The sequence below is a fragment of the Rana temporaria genome, chromosome 9 (genome assembly GCF_905171775.1).
Source record: "Rana temporaria chromosome 9, aRanTem1.1, whole genome shotgun sequence".
Classification (NCBI taxonomy): Eukaryota; Metazoa; Chordata; class Amphibia; order Anura; family Ranidae; genus Rana; species Rana temporaria.
The window spans coordinates 104,700,399-104,721,701 of NC_053497.1; the positions used below are offsets into that span (position 1 = coordinate 104,700,399).

At 43.6% G+C, this 21,303-nt stretch overlaps 1 protein-coding gene across 3 annotated transcripts in view; it reads right to left on the reverse strand.

Moving 5' to 3' along the window:
- Positions 1 to 21,303, reverse strand: part of CNTRL (centriolin) — a 153,110-nt gene that overhangs the window by 21,896 nt on the left and 109,911 nt on the right. For all 3 annotated transcript variants that reach the window (XM_040324045.1, XM_040324044.1, XM_040324046.1), the window contains 7 exons: positions 20,408 to 20,567; positions 18,205 to 18,320; positions 17,450 to 17,667; positions 14,531 to 14,688; positions 6,628 to 6,701; positions 1,943 to 2,131; positions 547 to 772 (listed from right to left, as the gene is read on the reverse strand). In XM_040324045.1, the coding sequence (XP_040179979.1) occupies positions 547 to 772; positions 1,943 to 2,131; positions 6,628 to 6,701; positions 14,531 to 14,688; positions 17,450 to 17,667; positions 18,205 to 18,320; positions 20,408 to 20,567 (1,141 nt within the window). The remainder of the gene's footprint in view (positions 1 to 546; positions 773 to 1,942; positions 2,132 to 6,627; positions 6,702 to 14,530; positions 14,689 to 17,449; positions 17,668 to 18,204; positions 18,321 to 20,407; positions 20,568 to 21,303) is intronic.

Sequence of the window (21,303 nt, forward strand, 5' to 3'; positions counted from 1 at the left end):
ACTATCCTATAGTTTAAGTGGACATATAAGTAACATGTGACCAAGTGTTATCGAAATATGTACAGCCGTTTGGAAGTTATGAAGTAACATGTATTTCCCATAGAGTTGAATGGGACTTTAAAGAAAAACCCTGACCATGGCAAATGGGGGTGGGTAAGGGTTAAACCACCTATCCTATGTTTGTTGCTGACATATAAGTAACATTTGTGCCAAGTTTCATGTTAATATCTTTAGCCGTTTGGACGTGATGCTGGAACATACATACATACATACATACACACACGTTGAGTTTTATATAGAAGAATATATTGATCTACTGAGAGGACAGCTGGGAAGGATATTCACAAACATATCCAAAAACAAGGATAAACCATTTTGTGAAGAAGCCATTTCCATACTGTTTGCAACTCTTTAAACTCAAAACACAGATCCAAACATTTGTTTTCTATCACAGACCGAAATCTTATGGAATGTTTTGGGTTTAAAAGAATTTTTTTTAATAATTATGCTTTGACAATGGAGAATACACTGCACCTGGAAACTTACGTGCTTTGGCCAGAGACTCCTCCAGATCTCCACACCATCTCTTCTCCTGCTGCAGCTTATGAGCATGCTCCTCGAGTGCAAGGACTTTGGATTTTATTCTCTCCAGAGTGTTGTCTTGGTTTGATAGTTCATGCTCATATTTCTGCTTCTGATCTTCCAGTCTAGCTGCCGAAGCCCTGAGCTGTTCTTCTTGGTACTCGATGTCTTTCATAATGTGCTTTAAACGCTAAAAGGAAAGATTTTTGCTGTCAATAATGTCAGGTGTCATGTGGCAAATATCTTTAGCCACCTTTGTTCTGCTGTTTTTTAAAAAGAAAAATGGCGGGAAGGTGGCTGGGTAACTTCTGCTGTGACAGACAATCGGTGGTAAAGCCCATAGGTACTTCACTATCTTTCAGTGGGAAGAAACCAGAAGTCTGGGTTGGGGGCACGCTAGCCATAGATTGATCACCTCAGGTAAATGCTTTGAATAGATACCGCACTAGTTCATCTGGTGTAAGGAGATATCCAGTGGTAGATAAACACATATATGAGTGGTGACATAGGGAAAGAATAGGAAAAGTTATATAGACCCTTTGATTATTTGGTTGTCTGTCTTGCGTGTCATACTAAACAGTTACATGTAATAACAGGTCTGAATAGTATGAGTGAGTGCTCAAAAAGCAATAAAACACAGCAGCTAGCACAAAGAAGGCCAACCCTACATAGAAATTGTACATCTAGAAATCCACTAGTCCATCTAACACTACCCTCGCAAAGTGTGTGTGTTGCTCCTCCAAAGATAGAAAAAACACCCCAAGACACAAAGGGGGTTATTTAATAAAGGCAAATCCACTTTGTACTACAAGTGCACTTGAAATTGCACTTGGAAGTGCAGTCGCTGTAGATCCGAGGGGCACATGCAAGGAAAATAAAAAACAGCATTTAAGCTTGCACATGAGTGGATGATAAAATCAGCAAAGCTTCCTCTCATTTCAGCTCTTCCCCCTCAGATTTACAGCGACTGCACTTCCAAGTGCACTTTCAGTGCAATTTCAAGTGCACTTTTTACTTGTAGTTTGTACTTGTAGTGCAAAGTCAATTTGCCTTTCGTAAATAACCCCTAAAGTGTGTTATTGAATGGAAAGAAACAAAAAAAAAAAACATGCAGTCACCACATCTAAAGATTGGTAAGCTGCAACATAACATTTTTGTTTTTGGGTTTAAATACGCTTTAAGTCAGGAATTGTTGCAATAATTGCAACTATTAATAATATTATTAATAATAAACCTTCTGTGGTAAGAGGTTTTCACATAGTTACTTTATAAACTATGCTGAATTTGATTGCAATTCCACAAAATTGCATTGCACAGTATATCGAACAGAATCATTAAATTAGCTGTGTGCTGGTCTTACAGTTTCTTGTTGCTTGATTTCGCCTTCCTTGCCTTCAATTGCACGTTGTTGCTGTTTCAGGTGTTCTTCCTTTCTGCTCTCCTTTTCCTGCAGCAGCCTGTATCGGCTTGTGGTTTCTAACAGTTCATCTTTCAGGGTGGACTGCTCACGCAACATGTCATCCCGCTGCTTTGTAGTGTTCCTCATATCCTATAAGAGAATAAGAGAACATTAATGTAATAAAATTGTAGCACCTACCTTTATTAGGTTTGCTGGGGGTTATTGAAGATGAGGAGATGGATGCGGCTACGAAATGTTTTATTAGATTACTTTTCTTTTATGCCGCAAACTTATTGTGAGGAGATGGATCCATGTTGAATACCTCTCTGTGGGAATGAGGTTGAAATTGGTCAATACGGATATTCCGCTCAATCAAATGACCTATAAAGCCAGGGGAGCTCCAAAAAAGTTTAGGAAGCTTTGGTTCCGCTGAGTTGACTCTGACACACTAGAAGGGGAAGTCAATATTTTAAAGGTTAAGGCATGGGAGGTGAAGAGATGATGTTCTCTAGGATGGTGTATTTTCAGTTTATGTTGTTGTTTCGGCTACTAATGCCCCGTACACACCATCACTTTATGTGATGAAAAAAAACTACATTTTCTGTGAAGTAAAAAATGACGTTTTTGAAACTTCAATTTTCAAAGACGAAGTTGCCTACACACCATCGTTTTTCTCACAATGCTCTAGCAAAGCGAGGTTACGTTCACCACGTTTTTCCATTGAAGCTTGCCTCATAAATAGCTTCTGGGCATGCGCGGGTGAAAAAACGTTGTTTTAAACGACGTTTTTTGCTACACACGGTCAATTTCTGTGAAGTAAAAAATGACTGTTTTGAAAAACAACACATAAAATTGAAGCATGCTTCAATTTTTTTTTGTCGTTTTTTACAAGACATAAAACAACGTTTTCCCACACACACACACAGTCATTTAAAGTGACGTTTTTAAAAACGTCATTTTTTTCATCACATAAAGTGATGGTGTGTACGGGGCATAACTGTTTATTTTTGGAATATCTGATTATGAGGTTTACTGTTAAACCCATAAGCAAAAAAAAATGGGGGGGGTGCTTATCAGCATTTGAGGTCCAGTGTCATCAAATACGTTGTCTGTGATGTATGAGAATTTCAATATGTTTTGGATGGATTCATTATATTCTCTTTGTATGTCTCTGTATTTCTATGGATATTTTTTTTGTAATGGAAATGCTCCTGTTTGTAACCTCTGCTGAATGGCAATATAGATTTCCCCAAAGAAATAAAATTAAATAAATTGTAGCAACTGAAATATTGCCAACTAACCTCATCCAATAACAAAGAATGCCTGACTACAGAAATACAAGAAATTGGATCATTTTTTCTATCTCATTCCAGCTTCTCCATCTTACATTGTACCAGTAGAAAATTGCTCAGAAAAAATAAATAAGATTTTTGTTCTTACTGTAAAATCTTTTTCCTGAAGTTCCTTGAGGGACACCAGAATTCTAAGTCTGATAACATAACAGCTGGATTATACTGCCGCCTACAGGAGGCTAGGACACTTACAAGTAAAAAATGCCAGCCCCTGTATAACCCCACTTCAAACCATCATGCCAGGTTTTGTGAGCAAGCAGTACAGGACCCATTTCCCTTAAATGGACTTCAAGAAAAAGGTTGTACAGTAAATACATTTTTTTTTTTATGTGCATGAATTGACAAAACAATTCCTAAACAGTACGATATTCAAAAGCAGTACAACTGAGGAGAGGGCAACAGCAAATGAATGGAAACAATACCTAAAAAAAGGCTAGATGAAGAAAACAGCCAAACCAAGTATGAACGTTTCTATGACCAGGTACACCTACCAATCAAATCTGTTTTAGACCAAGGGACCAACTGCTACCTAAAGAAAAGATGGACCTCGACCAGCAAAGAGACGGATCAACCAACCATCCATCCATCCATCAATAAACAGGAGTAAAAAACTACCCAAAACAGGCGAAAACCAGACCAACAACTAACACTTTCAACAGGGAGAACATATTTGCTAAGCCAAAACCCTAAGGAGTAGTTCAAACACACATACCAAAGTCCAATAGAAAAAATAAATATTTGATTAATCTGCAGAAAATAACAAAACGAAATGTAATGCCACGTACACACAACGTTTTTTTCTGTCGGAATAAACTCCGACGGGTTTTTCCCGAAGGAATTCCACTCAAGCTGTCTTGCATACACAGGGACACACCAAATTCCGAGCTTAGAAAAATTAAGTTCAATGCGTCTGAGCATGCGTCAAATTGTTTCCGAGCATGCATGTCGGAATTTCGATATAATTTTTTTCCGTCGGACAAAAAAAAAGGGAACATGTTCTATTTCGAAGTCCTTCAGAATTTCCGACGGAAAAAGTCCGATGGGGCATACACACTGTCGGAATATCCGATGAAAAAATTCCGTCTGACTTTTTCCATCGGAAATTCTGTGTGTACGCGGCATAAGCCTTACATATCTAACCTTTAACTTCGGGGAAAGGAAGTTTTGACAGACATTCTATTCTCCAAGCTTGCTAAAACAAATTAAGCACAAACACACAAGCTTCCATTCCCTCAGGGAATCCATTTATTCTGCACACATTATTCAGTTTAGGCTTTAAGTATATCTAAAGGCAAAACTTTTTTTTTTTTGGCGGAGTGGAGAGGGATTAGAACACTTGCCAGTTTTTATTGCATTCTGTGCCCCCGTTAAGGAGATTCACCCTCTCTATTTATCCTATTTACCATTATCATTGAACGTAAAAGTAAAAGAAAATTAGGTTGTCCCCAGAAAAGTAAGAGAGGAAATCTTCTAATGGGGCCACTAGTCTTGGTGACCTGAGGGTCCCCAAGGAATTCCCTTGATTTACAGAGATTTCCTCTAACTTCCTCTTTGGCTAAGGGACAGGAAGTGAGGGGAAATCTCCGCAATGGGACAAAGATGGCAAGAAAATAAATTCTGACAGGGGTTATAACCCTTTCTTGCTCTATCCAAAATGAAAAAAAAATGTTTTGCCTTTAGTTCTACTTTAAATAGAAACAATATGATGGCAGCTTACATCTAGCAGGGGAACATAAAACAAGAGGCAAGGTCCACCCTCATGAACCAGCATCTATTTTTTACACCAACCACCCGCTGGAAAACAAACTAGGGGTTAAAAACTCAGCATCATTGGGCACAACCTATTCTCAAAAAGTCGAAAATCAAAGAACAGACATCTCAGGAGTGCTTTGAAAGTTTGTGGCTATCCAGACTGGGATTTTTTTTTTCTTTTAAACATTCACAAGGTCAGGTAAAAATAGAGGACCATTGAATAGAGGGGAGAAGCAAAACACACAGAATAATATAGTCATCTCATATGTAGTTGGGTGCGATTGTGTGACCAAGCGGCCGTGCTCTGCCCTGGTACCATATGATCTCTGTGACCAATCACAATCAAGTCCAGTGATAAACATAGCTGCCATTCAGAACTATTGTGATTGGTTACAGTAATCACACAATACAGGGCCAAGTACCGCCTCCCTGTACCATGTGATAGCTGTAGCCAATCGCAGTTTATTACAATAATTTCCAATGGACTGTCAGAAACAGTTCCTTTTAAAGCCATCATGACTATATAAGCAGTCACAGTACAAAAAAAATCCCAATCGCTTCCCTAGAGTATATAACTTTTTTTTTTTACACTATGGTGACATTGTACCGCTGTGGCTATAAGGTACAATGTCTGGCTGCTCTGATATCACTGAATATCAGTGCCATCAGCCATTATCACTGATACAGCACTACAATGTCACCAGATCACTGCTGCTAGTCAGTGTCCCTAAATCACCGCCACACCAGTCATATGGTCTGTGATCACCACCACACCAGTCCCAGTGTCCCTGATCACCACACCACCAGTTCCAGTGTCCCTGATCACCACCACACCAGTTCCAGTGTCCCTGATCACCGTCACACCAGTTCCAGTGTCCCTGATCACCGTCACACCAGTTCCAGTGTCCCTGATCACCAATCCAGTTACAGTGTAACCAACTAGTGTAAGCCAGCAATGGTATCCCTGATTGTTGCCACACCACCAGTCATATTGTCCCTGATCACCGTCACACCAGTTACAGTGTCCCTAATCACCAATCCAGTTACAGTGTCACCACACCAGTGTAAGCCAGCAACGGTATCCCTGATTGTTGCCACACCAGCCCCAGTATCACTTGACCAGCAAAAGTCAGCAGAAGTGTTCCGGATTGCTGCCACACTAGCTCCCAGTTCCTACTGTCACCAGACCAGTGAACTATATCTGAACTCAATTTTTTAAGTAAATGGTAGGCAGTGGAAATATTGACCGAGAGGCGCAACACTGGAAAGGTGAAGAAGAGAGCTGGATGAGTCAAGCAACAGAGTGATGGATGGACTAGAGTGGCGCCAGTAGGACTATTGCTTGACTGCAGAGGAGAACAGAATTACAAATGTCAAATCAAGGATATGATGAGGTCTAATTGAATACTCAATTATAAAAATCAGATTGCCCCTTTCTATTTTTCCATACTATAGTCAAACAGGACAGAGAGAACCTGACTGGTTAGTATGGGTCAACATCAATAGATTTACCCTCAGACACACAAAGCATGAAACATTTACCTGCTCTACCACCCTTAGCTGATCCCGCAAGTCAGTCAGCTCATCCTGCAGCAGCTTCACCTCCTCCCCTTGCTCTATAAAAAAAGAAAACATTGTAAACACCAGCTTTGTTTTGATTTTTCAAGAAGCATCCTCGGATATAAACTGCATAAATGGAAAACTGAAGGTAAATATACTACTATACTATATTTTGCAGAAAAGAACAAAAAAAATAGGCAGAACAGAAACAGTACATTATTTAATTAAAGCAGAATTCCACCCTAAAAAAAACATTTTTACATATTTACAGTCCTTTCATAGTATGAATAAACATTTTTTTTTACTCATCAGAAATGCCCTGTTGCTATGTAGTGGCTCCTAATCTGCCACTTCCGTGTCTGCGGCGCTCCGCATCACTTCCTCCCTCGCCTGTACTCCTGGAAAATGTGAGTCATCATTTTCCAGGAGTCAATGGGCAGTACTGTGAGCAAAAATCCTGTTATTTCCAGACAGGAAACAACACAATTTAAGGCGGATCACATCTATGTTGTTGTTAAACAATCGGCGCTACGGCCGGCAGAGCATCGCGCATGCACGAGATTGAGAGGTGCATGCTGGTTACCCAGCATGCACCTCTCCATCGCAAAGAAAGAAAGAGGTTGCGATTGGACTTCACGTGCCCACAATCATCATGGCAATGGCCAGAAGAGGATTTTCTTAATTGGAAGTATAAAAAAAAATTATAAAATTCAGATCCACTAGCAAATATAAACGTTATTTTGGTTATTAATGCATTATGATGGAATGTCTGAAAAAAATAAAATGATGTGGCCGGAACTTCGCTTTAACTCAGAAACTGGCTTTTGAAATAGACAAAATAATCAAATGTTACTATCTGAGACAAAAAACACAGCAGTGCAGGACTGAAGCTGGCCAATGGCCACACACAAGTAGAATTTTGTTTGAAGATGTTCGTTTTCGGTAACACTCATTTATACTTCTAATAGGTAATGGTTTCAAATCAATAATCCTTTACAATTGTAGTTATGAAAAGAAATCAAAGGGTGAGTATGAAAATGTTTTCTTGAATGAATGAAATTCTAATAGTGAATGTGCTTTTCATTCAGGAAATTCCAATTATTTTAAAATTGAATGTTAAAAGCAAAGAAATGTTGAAGTAGGCTAACAGGGCCATGACAACTCTGCTTGGTCTTCTGCTGTTTTATGCTAGAAAGGCAAATGTCCCTCAGTGGGAAGCTAAAGCCTGGTATACCTAATGAGATTATCGGACAAATGATCGTCTATTGTTTTTTTTGCATTCCAGTCTCATAACGAAAATAAAGAAGTTACTAAAGTTACCAAAAATTGTGTATGACAGAATAAAACTTCGGAAGTGATATATTGTATTGGCATTGTATTTTTGGACAGATACTGTACTGATTAAAACAAAAAATGGTACGATCTGTTATCGTATGGGAAACATTTTCGTGTTTGTCCCTTTTGGACAAACTGTCATGATTGGCTCTTGAAAGCTGTGTAATAACAATCAGATTATTGTATGATCGCTTTGAAAACTCTATTCTTTATCAGATTTTCTGATCATGTGCACTAGGCTTATGACTCCCCCTACTTTAGATAAGTGGAAATCCCAGAATAATTCTGTGCTCCCAATCTAGGTCTCGTGTACACTGGATGTTTTGCCAACTCTCCAAGTCTCCTTTCCTCCTGGCAGCAGCATTTTGGTACAACTACTTATATTTATAATAATTTATTCTGGCCGTTAAATTGAATTAATGCTCAAGCGTTAAATACGCTTAGCGTTAACGTGTGTTTAGACGCATTTACACATGTGAAGCGTTTTTTTGCCAAAGCATTGTTGCTCCTGGACAGACTGGCTGTATTTTTTTTTATATCTGCCTCTAAATGTGTGCGTGGACACATAGGATAACATGCAGGGGTGTTTAGGAGGCAGAAAAAAAAAACACAAAACCAGACAAGACTCTCCTAACAGATGCTTTAAAACGTCCAGTGTGCATGAGGTCTAAAGTTGCATATACGGTAAGTTATATGATATAACATCAGGGAATACTTTACTAAAGCTGGCCATACATGAATCAAAATTTGGCTGGCCCCTGCTGAACCAGACAAATATTTTGATTCATATATAGGCTAGCTGGTTGTACACAAGTTGATCAATAGCGCTGCGGGAAGGATTCCCCCATCAGCACAGAGTGTGTTGATGGGGGAATTGGCACATTTTTTTTCCGGTTCAAACCCTCTGGTTGAACGTAAAAAAAATTATAATTTGTGGCCAGCCTAAGTATGAAAAGATTTGACCTCTTTGGTTGGTAACTTCAGCCACTGCTGTCCTACCTTGAGTCTTATTCCCCCTAATAGCTTCTTACTCACTTGGAAATCCAGTGGCTGTTCAGCTGGGTTATTGGGAATAATCCTCGCATGATTCGCAAGTCCTCCCTGCATTTGCTTGACCACTTGACCTCCAAGAAGGTTTTACCCCCTTTATGTGCAGAGCATTTTTTGCTATTCAGCACTGCGCTATTTGGACATGTACAGTATGTGATCCAGTCTGCCCATGCTGTCCACCTGCCAACAGTAAGTGTACTGTGGGTAGGCGGGAACTGGTTAATAAATTTTTCTTTTTCGTAGAACATCTCCTGATGTTATTGTGTGTGGGTATTGGCTTCTCATTAATTTCAGTGGGTGTTCAATCTGAATCCTATGTATCACCACTGCTGGTCATTATTGTCTGATAACCCCCTTCGTTACCTTTACCTGTCATTTTGAGCTTGATGTGGTGTGTATAGAAATGGAACACAATGGGGGTTTTTTACCAAAAGTAATCCACTTTGCACTGTGCAAAGTGCACTTGAAATTGCACTGAAAGTGCACTTGGAAGTGCAGTCGCTGTAAATCTGAGGGGAAGATCTGAAATGAGGAGAAGCTCTGCTGATTTTATCATCCAATCATGTGCAAGCTAAAATGCTGTTTTTTATTTTCCTTGCATGTCCCCCTCGGATCTACAGTGACTGCACTTCCAAGTGCACTTTCAGTGCAATTTCACGTGCACTTTGCACTTGTAGTGCAAAGTGGATTTGCCTTTAGTAAAAAAAAAAAAAAACAATGTGTTTCTGTATTGGCTGAGGTTAACGTGATTTTTTTTCTAATGTTCTGTAAATGTATATTCTACGTTGAAAAAATAAATAAATAAATAAAAAAAGACATTTTGAAATACTTTTGAACAGCATTCATCAAGTTTCTGATAGCATTATCGAATGTACTGATGAGTATTTTTGTTTGAATGTTCATATGAGAATATTCCAGTGTATCTCCAGCTTAATGCCAAGCTGAAGGACCACTATGCAATAAAGCACTTTATGTTGTAACTGTCTGCATGTAATGCATGCAATAATTGTATGTCTGTCCACTATTTACATACAAACCAAGCTGTCTATCAGAAGTTATAGTGAGAGGTATTGGGACAAAAGAGGGAAGTAAATAATAGTAGCAACAGTTCAAAGGGTGTATTTCAGTAAGTTCATCATTTTTAATTTATTGCTGCTAATTTTACTTTCAATGTTCAATAAACTCTTTGATATACCAATATTTTTTCTGCAGGGTTTTCATTTACATTCTGCCTGCTAGCACATTTATAGCAAACATCTAAGGGTGCTTATGTCAGCTCTCAACTGATCTATTAAGCCCTCAAATGGCTGGTGTCATATGCTGGTTACAGGTGCAACACCAAGTTGCCATCCTTGGCAGAAAGAGTTTAGTTCCCATTTAAAAAAAATTTGATGCAACTTTTAGATATGCACATGATTTCTTTGTTTTCCTTAGCTTTGCTACTGTAGTAAATGGAGATTTTTACCAATTCACATGCCAGTTAACAGCCTTGGGGAAGTAAATTATTCACCAGTGGCGGCTGGTGCTATATTGTTTTTTTTTTGGGGGGGGGGGGGGGGGGGTTGGCAAACAATCCCCCAGCCCCAGTCGGGCAGATCAGCCTCCACCGGTTGGTCGAATCATCGCGCACACCCCCCCCCTCAGTCTTCCTTCAGGCAGAGGGCAGCAACTCCTCCTACTCAGCTTTACCTGCGTTTCTTCTCGGCCAATCGGGTCTCAGGTACCCACTTTAGCAGTTTACATTTACTATAGTCTAGCAGCAAAAAGGTCGCTGGTTCGAATACCAGCCACGACACTACCTGCCTGGAGTTTTCATGTTCTCCCTGTGCCTGCGTGTGTTTCCTCCGGGTAGTCCGGTTTTCTCTGACACTCCAAAAACATGCTGGTAGTTAATTGGCTCCAGTCTAAATTGCCCCTAGTATGTGCATGTAGGGTTGCGAGTTAGGGACCTTAGGTTGTAAGCTCCTTGAGGGCAGGGACCAGGGGCGGACTGACCATTCGGTCAGTCGGGCACTGCCCGAGGGCCCGTGGTGGAGGGGGGCCCGGGTCGGCTCAGTCCGCCCCTGACTGCAGTCCCAACCGAGTCTCTCTCACATCGGTATAATCAGCGGCAGGAAGAGAGAGACTCTGGTCATTACGCCGCGCTGGAGGGAGGAGGTGGGTGGAGCTGTTCCGCTGGCTAGTCTTTCCCTGCCCTGGTTGCTAACGCCTGTGCCGCTTGGCGTGTAGCAACCAGTGACGTCAGTCACGTCGGAGGCTGGAACCACTGCTAATGAGGAGGAGAGCCCCAGGATGAGAAGAGAGGAGGAGCCGGCAAGGAGCAGCGCGCTGTGAGAGGTATCATCACAGTCGCATCCCGTTGAATCCGTCAGACTGCTTCATTTATTCAGGCGGGTGAGGCACTGTTTTTGCTGGAGGTACCATGGCCACCATCCCAGAGGCAGGAGCGGGCGGCATGGCATATAGTAAAGGTCACAGGACCACAGGAGGCCCCGTGATAGTCTTCCTCAGTCCTCTCCCTCCATAGTGTCCCTCTCCCCCCACAGTGTCCCCCTGTGTCTTAACCCCTCCACAGTGTCCCCTTGTGCCTTACATCCTCCCACATTGTCCTCCCACATTGTCCTCCCACACCCACTGTGTCCCCCTGTGCCTTACACCCCCCCCTACAGTGTCTCCTTGTTCCTTACACCCCCCACAGTGTCTCCTTGTGCCCCACACCCCCCCTACAGTGTCCCCTTGTGCCTTACACCCCCCCACAATGTTCTCCCTCACCCACCGTGTCCCCCTGTGCCTTACACCCCCCCACAGTGTCCTCCTGTGCCTTACACCCCCCACAGTGTCTCCTTGTGCCCCACACCCCCCCTACAGTGTCCCCTTGTGCCTTACACCCCCCCACAATGTTCTCCCTCACCCACCGTGTCCCCCTGTGCCTTACACCCCCCCACCGTGTCCCCCTGTGCCTTACACCCCCCCACAGTGTCCCCCTGTGCCTTACACCCCCCACAGTGTCTCCTTGTGCCCCACACCCCCCTACAGTGTCCCCTTGTGCCTTACACCCCCCACAGTGTCTCCTTGTGCCCCACACCCCCCTACAGTGTCCCCTTGTGCCTTACACCCCCCCACAATGTTCTCCCTCACCCACCGTGTCCCCCTGTGCCTTACACCCCCCACAGTGTCCCCCTGTGCCTTACACCCTCCCACAGTGTCCTCTTGTGCCTTACACCCCCCCACAGTGTCCTTCCCCACCCACCATGTCCCCCTGTGCCTTACCCCCCCCCCCCCCACAGTGTCCCCCTGTGCCTTACACCCTCCCACAGTGTCCTCTTGTGCCTTACACCCCCCCACAGTGTCCTTCCCCACCCACCGTGTCCCCCTGTGCCTTACATCCCCCCCACCGTGTCCCCCTGCGCCTTACACCCTGCCCCACAGTGTCCCCCTGTGTCCTCCTCCACCCACCATGTCCCCCTGTGCCTTATACCCCCCACAGTGTCCCCCTGTGCCTTACACCCCCCACAGTGTCCCCTTGTGCCTTACATCCCCCCACCGTGTCCCCCTGTGCCTTACACCCCCACACTATCCCCCTGTGGCTTACACCCCCCCCCCACACAGTATCCCCCTGTGTCCTCCTCCACCCATCATGTCCCATTGTGCCTTACACCCCTCACAGTGTCCCCCTGTGTCCTCCACCCCCCCCACCCCAACAGTGTCCCCCTGTGCCTTACACCGCCCCCACACAGTGTCCCCCTGTGTTCTCCACCCACCGTGTCCCCCTCTGCCTTACACTCCCCCACCATCCCGCCCTGTGCCTTACACTCCCCCACAGTGTCCCCCTGTGTCTTACACCCCCACAGTGTCCTCCACCCACCATGTCCCCCTGTACCTTAACCCCCCCCAGTGTCCCTCTGTGCCTTCCACCAACCCATGGTGTCCCCCTGTGCCTTCTCCCCCCACGGCTGCCCTGAGAGACACTGTGCTGTGTCTGAAGGATCCCAGTGCTCTGCTGTGTGCCCTGTGTTTTGGTTGTGTGCCCTGCTATTTGCCATACTGTGTACCCCATGGCCTGCGATGTGCCCTGCTGTGTACTCCCCGGATGTGCCATACTGTGTGCCACATGCCCTGTGATGTGTCCTTTGCCCTTCTATGTGCCCCATGCCCTGATGTGTACTGCCTGATGTGACTTACTGTGTGCCCTGTGATGTGCTCTACTGTGGTTATGTGCTGTGTACTCCCTGATGTGCCCTACTGTGTGGCCCATGCCCTGTGATGTGCCTTGTTGTGTACTGCCTAATGTGCCCTGTGACTCATGATGTTCCCTGTGTGCCCTGTTATGTGACCTACTGTGTGCCCCATGACCTGTGCTCTGTGCCCTGCTGTGTACTTCCGGATGTGCCCTGTGCTTTGTTGTTTACCCCTAATGTACCCTACTATGTGCCCCATGCCCCGTGTTGTGTTCTTTGCCCTGCTATATGCCACCATGCCCTGCTGTGTACCGCCTGATGTGACTTACTGTGTGCCCCATGCCCTGTGATGTGCTGTGTACTCCCTGATGTGCCCTACTGTGTGCCCCATGGTCTTCTATTGCCCGGGGGCCCCATGGTCTTCTATTGCCCGGGGGCCCCATGAGTTGTCAGTCCGCCCCTGGCAGGGACTGATGTTAATGTAAAGCACTGCGTAAATTAATGGCAATATACAAGTACCTGAAATAATAATAAATAAAAAAAATTGCATTGCCATGTTCTGTGTACTATGTACTGTGGGAGACCAGATGAATGCAGGGTCCTGGGTTTAAGAAAACTTTAAGTTTTGACAGAAGCTGACTGGTTGCTATGCACAGCTGCACCAGATTCTGTCTGAACCAGTTTTAGTAAATCTCCCGCACAATGTCCAGACATTGTAGTCCAGTAGAAAGCAAACCCTTTCCATGGTTGATGCCAATTTAGCCCCCTTAGTGGAGAAAAGGGTATTTGATTCCTGATGCAGACATTAACACATGCAGAAGCTTAACCACTCTAACTGTAAAGAACCCCTTCCTATACTATATGTGGGAGTTATGAGAAACAGACAAAGGTCTGCATAATAGGAGTTGTCAGATGCAAGCAAAGGTGTTTTTACTCTGTGGGTAAAGAGGGGGTACATTGGTCAAACTTTGGTGACAGACACAGTCTGAGCTATTAGTAGCTGGTGGGGAAGGGAGAGGGAGACGACGGTCATTCAGGGGTTATACATTTAGTTACGGGTTGTTATTAGTTTTGTGGAGCAGGATAGAGGAGGCAAACGTTAGTCAGGGGTTACAGATGAGGATAGAGCAGTTAGCCATGTGAGGCAGGGAGAGGGGGACAAAGTCTGGGGTGACAGATGCAATCAGAGGAATTTGTTGCTGTGTGAGACATGAAAAATGCTAGTCAGGATTACAGATGTGGTCAAGGATGTTAGTAGCTGTGTGAGATAAGAAAGAGGACAAAAGCTAGTCAGAGATGACAGATGCAGTCTCAGCTCTCACCTTGCAGTGTCTGTTGATTGGCTGTGGTTTCCTTTCTCAATGATTGTTTCTGCTTGCTCAGCTGACTGAGCTCATTCTGTAGGCTTTTTATATCAGACTCTAGCTTGTCTAGCGTGCTGCTCGTCGTCCTTGTACTTTCTTCTGTGTTGGCTAGGGCCCTGATTATGAGGAAAAACAGTTACAAATCACAGTATGTGATAAAAAAAAAAAGAACTTTTAACGTACCTGTAAATTCTATATCTTGGAGCAAGTACAGGACACTGGAATTGATACATAGACTGTGGGATTTTATGCCGCTACCTTCAGGTGAATGGACACTGGCAAAAGCTTTATGGGTCTTCCCCATAGTGTAATATAACCCTGCCCACTTCATGAGAAACGGTTTCGTTAGCAAGCAATAGAGAGGAAAGAGATAAGAGAAATGAGGAACCTGTGGCCTATACTAACTCCAAGACATGAAATTTACAGGTATGTCAAAATGCCTCTTTTCATTATCGTACAGTACAGGACACAATAAATCGATTCATAGACCACGGGATGTCCTCAAGCAATAGTCGAAGGGAGGAGTGCAACATGACTGCTAAACAATTGCAACAGATCTTCAGGAAGAAAACGAAGGCCAATTGGTCTTAAAACAAACTATTATAACAGTAGAAACACCTCGAAGCAGAAGCATCGTCAGAAACTGAACAGCTGCCTAGCAACCAATGGCTTGGGAGAAATGTGAAGCCTAATTTAGGTGGTGGCTTCACTTAAAAGGGATGAATGAAGACTCTAGGTGCTGTATAGGACCCAGAATCCAATTTTTAAGGGGCATGGGCTAGGGAGGGAAGGAGGGACATTATCTTTGAGGGTAAAAGCCTCGGAAAGGGAAACAAAAAATGGTGGAAAAATTACCAGGTGGGTCGGAGCAGAGAGAGGAGCCCCAAGGGGGGATATTGAAGTAAGAAATAAGAGAAAAGGAGGACAGGTTCCCATGGAGACATGGCATAGCCATATATATCATAGATAACTCCCAACTCTTAAGTGCTTTTAAAGCTTTAAAACCCAGACCGAAAAACTCATCACATGCTATATAACAGAGTGTTCATACTCACAAAGCCAATAAAGAATTCATTTTGTGTGGAGCGAAATATACCTGTTTGAGCCTGCTTTCAGCTGTCCCTGCCTTCCTCTCTGTGTCCCCACTGCAGCCTGAGATTGTGTACATCAGCTGCTGTTCTTTATGGAGCATGCTCAAACTCAGTTCCCTTCTAAGCTCTTAATTTCCTTATCTGTGCAGCATACATGACTATAGAGCCACACATGTGGGCGTATACACAGTGGTAAATGACACTCCCCTCCCTCCTTAATGTCCTCCTATTGATAAATACACTAAGAGGGTGGGAATCGGGATATATTATGCTGACTGAATACATTCACTAAGAAACTCACAAAAACGCACCATATTAATGCACAGAAAATTGGGGTTGTACGTGGTGCACTGTGAGCATCAAGGAACTAGGCCTTGTTTACTCACAAACCCAAGCACTTGGTACTTGAGGGTTGTAGGCAGCTGAAGGAGATAAAATCACCAGAGGCGGGCAATGCAATGACAACCCAGAGATTGGATAAACAACTATGGGCGTAAAGAAATAATAGCAATGGGATGGTGCTTCTTTTTAAGCCACAAGGCAAGAAAAAGGCTTGGGATGCATGTGTATTTAAGTAGCAGATGATGTCAGAGGTAAGAATGACCATTTCCACAGAACAATAAAGGGCAGAATTTAAAAAAGGGTATCCAACAGTCAAAAGGCTCCTGTCACTACAGCTATGCCTGTTATACATATTAAGTGATTAGCACAAGACTTGGTCTGTTCCAAAGTTTAAAATCTAGAGAATTGCTTTGTGGTTACAGATAAAATACCCGAAAGTCTGAAAAGTGCCATTAGCACAGTTGAAAGTCCAAAGGCGTATATGAAAATGTATTAACCATAACACAGATATTCTTGGAAAGTGAGTCTATGAAGACTGGATCACACCAGAGGCTTTGCTACAGAACAGAGTCAGGAAGATACTCTATGGCTGACACAATACACGTGGTCTACAAAGCTTCAAAATGCAGGGTCCAAAGACCTACCAACAAATGGCTCTACAGAGATACTGGGTCACGGCAGTGCCTGTGCCACTGCTCAAGGCCAGGAAGATACTCTGAGGCTAATAACACTGTAAACAAGGCCTGGACAGCACCATTAGAGTTCAATGCCCGAAGGATACCATCATAGACTTACTGACAAATGAGTTCTCAGAGATTGGGTCACTCCAGAGGGTGTGCCTTTACTTTTATTTTAGAAAGGCACTCTGCTGCTAACTGGCAGAGTAAAAAGGTTTTTGAAAGCACCACATGCAGAGTTCAGTGCCTGAAGGGGATCCTCACCATGTCCACAGGCTTACTCACAAGTGAATCTTCAGAGACTGGGTCACACCAGAGACTGTGCCATTGCTTTGGACCTGGAGCGCACCCTGCCCCATACGAACAGAGTACACCAAGGTCTGGAAAGCAACACAGAGACAAGTGCCCTTCAAAGCTATCGCTGAGAAAACACCAAACTACAAAGCTGCTGTATAAAGAGGCTTGGGCATCTCATCTGACTTCTTAATTGAAGAAATAGCTTAGAGAGTATTAAGAATGTTACTAGAGAAGAACAAATGTATACACACACACACACACACACACACACACACACACACACACTAGATCACTGACGCACATAAAAGTGAAGTAAAACTTCCAGGGACGTATGTGTGAGTGAAGTAGTCAGATAATATTACAAAGAAGAAAGCTGGGCAGCAGAAAACAGACCCAACAATGTACCGGAAAGCTTCTTTCTGTAGTGGTCATCACAGTATGTCAGATAAAAACAGAAGTTTAGCAATTACTTCTTAGTATGAGCCAGTTTGTGCTCCAGGTCATCTCTGCTCTCCTCCAGCTGTTCCTTTTCTTTACTCAGGATTTCCACCTTCTCCTGCAGCGTGTGCATCTGTGTCATAAGAAGCTCTATCTCCTGGTGATCTTTTTCTAGAAGCTGCTTCTTCCAGTCTGCCTCGCTGTGTATGCGCTGTAACATTCTCTGCAGGTTCTCCAGTTCCAGTTTACCCTGCAATCACACGTTAACAGGTAAAAAAGAAAATATCAAATAGTACTAGCACACAAATGTATGCTCACAATTCTGACATAATAAAAAAAATTGAAGCACTTTTTTTTTTAACTCCGTAGCTTTTATCATTTTTCATAATCTATGGATTGTGCTCCATGCCCAGTGTCCTAAAACATAATTAAATTGAAAAAGCCTGTCTATTGAATCAATTTGATGTGTCTCATCACATTATTTTACTCTGCAGCAAGTTATATTACTATTATTGTAAACACACATACAGCCAACTGCCTCTCTGTACATTACGGTCCAGTCTGAGCGTAAAAAAATGCAGGTGCTTTCCCACATCCAGGAAGCCACAGGTGCTACGTACAGCCGGCTATACAAGTCAATGTCTGTACACAGTCGTACTCTTGTAAATGCTGATGCTTCTCTGCATCTGTGTTTATCCGTGTATGTGTGTACAACATGATCCCTGAAAGCGGCATTTCCACATGAGTCCAACGCTGGGTTGGAATGAGGCTTATTGGCAGAACTCACCTGCAGCATCAGTGACTGAGTCTTCTCCAGATCATTAATTTTATGGTCATGCTGCAGTTTCAATCCCTGAAGCTCTGTCGTTTCTAGTTGCTGCATTTCCAGCACATGCTTTAACTCTACAAGAGAAAAGTATTTTTTACAAGCAGAAAGCCACAGCAGAGCAAAAACATTTTAAGACCAACTATAATAAGTTAAAAAAGACTTTAAAAGACTGCTAGTAGTACAGGTCTTTACTGCTATTGCAAGAAACAGTTTAGCTCAAAACACACAATGCATCCGGTGTCCATAGTCACTTGCACAATAGAGTAACAGTCCACAACCACACATTAGGGGATGCAAACTGGATAAAAAGCAGATAAGGCAAGCACTCCATGTAGGAACAGAAAACCTTTATGAATAAAGAAGCAGCAAACTGATCTTGATTTCAAATGCACTTCTTGATCATATGTTGTATATCCAGCACATTTTGGGGCAAAAAAAAAAAAAAAAAAAAAGGGGTTCCCTTCTTCAGTGCAGTATGTACAAAGTGTTTGTGGTTACAAAGTTGTCTCTAATGCCGCGTACAGACGAGCATACATGTACGATGAAACCGGTCCGCCGGACCGTTTTCACCGTACATGTATGCCCGGGGATTTCTGTATGGTGGCTGTACTCACCATCATACAGAAATCCGCGCGTAAACAATACGCGGGGCGTGTCCGCGCCTTTGCCGCGACGATGACGCGGCGACGTGGGCGGCCCTGCCAGTTAAATGCTTCCACGCATGCATCAAAGTCATTCGACGCATGCGAGGGATGGCGGGCGCTCGGACATGTACGGTAGGTCTGTACAGACGACCGAACATGTCCGAGGGGACAGGATTCCAGCGGGCTGTTTTAAAACAAGTCCGGAAATATTTGCCCGCTGGGAAAAGGCCCGGCGGGCAAATGTTTGCTGGAATCCTGCCCGCTCGGGCCTACACACGACCGAACATGTCTGCTGAAACTGGTCCGCGGACCAGTTTCAGCAGACATGTTCGGTCGTCTGTACGGGGCCTAAAAGAAAATAAGGATCGAGGGCACACCAGCCTTGCGCATTACCTTTGCAACACTTTGCCGGATGATGCAAATGATGAACTTTTTACTATCCGCCTGATTTAATCACTTGTTTGTGAGTATGCAATTCTACTTTTAATAAATTTCAGTGTTGCGCCCTCTGTACTTATTTTCTTTAAGGCTCGGTTCACACTGGATGCCGATGCGGCTCTCAGCAGGGGTCCTGTGTGTCCTGGTTCACTGTTTCAGATCCTATTTTAGCCCGCATTTTGGACCAAATTCGGACCTGAAACGGGCTTCTGTGCAAATTCGCACTGGAGCCACATTGGAGATATGTGAACTGTCTCCATAGAGAGCCGGTCACATTTTCCTGCAATTGTGAATTGGAATGCAGGGATCCTCTGGGTTTCGCCTGACCTATTGAGAGTGGCAGCACAGCTAATGCGATGGCATGATTTGTGAAGATTCCCTTCTCCAGTTTACCCTACGGTAATCTTTTGAGCGCAGGAGCGTTTGCTTCCTTTTTGGTTCCAAAGTTGTGCAGGTGCAAGCCCATCTTGAACACAAATGTGAATACGAAGATATAATAGGTTTAAATTAATTGGTACATCTGATTATTGGCAACAATGCTGTGAAAATTAAAGGATACATTCACTTTTGGGAGCATGTTAGATGTTACACCAATATAACATGCTCCAGCAGTCCCGCCCAATCCTGCCCCTGTGACAGCGGGTGGGGTTCCTCTAACTGCACCCACTATCCAAGTTTAACAACAGTGCAATCTGTAAAGGAATGTACTACAAGTACAGTTTGGAACCACAGCAAAACGCTTGTAGTAGTTAATGAACTGTGACGATGCTGGTGAGCGTTCCCGTAGTTTATTGATCCTCCTGCTCTTCGGTAACTGTCTCACCATATGGAAAATACGGGCAGCCAGGTTTACTGAGAATCTGCAGGAGCCTAATATTGCATACATGATCTACTGATCGTGTGTGCAATGCTTTCCAGGTTCCTGTGGGGAAAAAATAATAAATGCACATATTTCTGCAGAAATAACAGATTGGTGCTCCTCACAGGTAGGTGATATGTTGAAAAATAATAAATTCAAGGGGTTTGCGGCAAGCTTCCATTTTCTACTGGGATGAATGATGACATGCTATATATATTACCAGTTTTCTGTTTGTGAACCTGAGAGGTGAGTTTTTGTAGATTGTCCTCTTCCTGCATCACTTCTTGTTTAAGGTTGGAGATCTGCAGTCTTTTCTCATTCAGCTGCGCATTCAGTTCCCCTTTCTCAACACTTAAATCTTCCAACAAAGATTTAACCTCCTACAAGACAAAGCAGAAGATAGACGGTTCAGTACTTATAACTGGCTGACAGTAACATCAGAGATTATTTATGAATTCATTTAATTAATTATACGGCTACAAAAAAAAGCTAGAAACTGACCCTTGCTGTCTAGTGGAGAAATCTCTATGTGCCCAAAAAATGTGCCCATGCACGGACACAGCTACTTTAGTCTTGACAATTGGGTTATGTTCCGTCTATTAGGAGAGGACTAGGCAGACATGTTGGATGTGACATGCACAGGCTGAGCTGAGGCTCGCCGCTCACTGGCTCAGTAGGGAAGTGGAGGAAGAAGGAGGACACACCAGGCGCAGCCGCGGCGCTGGAGGTGTAAGAAAGGTGCAGAAAAATTCCTTTATCTTTCCCATTGAAAAAGGATAAATGGTTTTATATTCAGGCTGTATCTGTGGTAAAAATAATAGGATTTTTGTACTCACCGTAAAATCCATTTCTCTGAGTTCATAGACGGACACAGCATTCTTTGACATTAGGGTTATATCCGCTTTCACTAGGAGAGTTTAGGCAGAAAAAAAGCACTTAAAGTGTTAACAAACACAAACCTCAGTGCAGCTCCTCCCAGGGGGCGTGGCCCCCCGGTATAACCCACACCCTGCTCTAACAGCCTCAGTTCGTAACAAGCAGTACAAACAAAGGAGGGGTGGGTGCTGAGTCCGTCTATGAACTCAGAGAAATGGATTTTATGGTGAGTACAAAAAT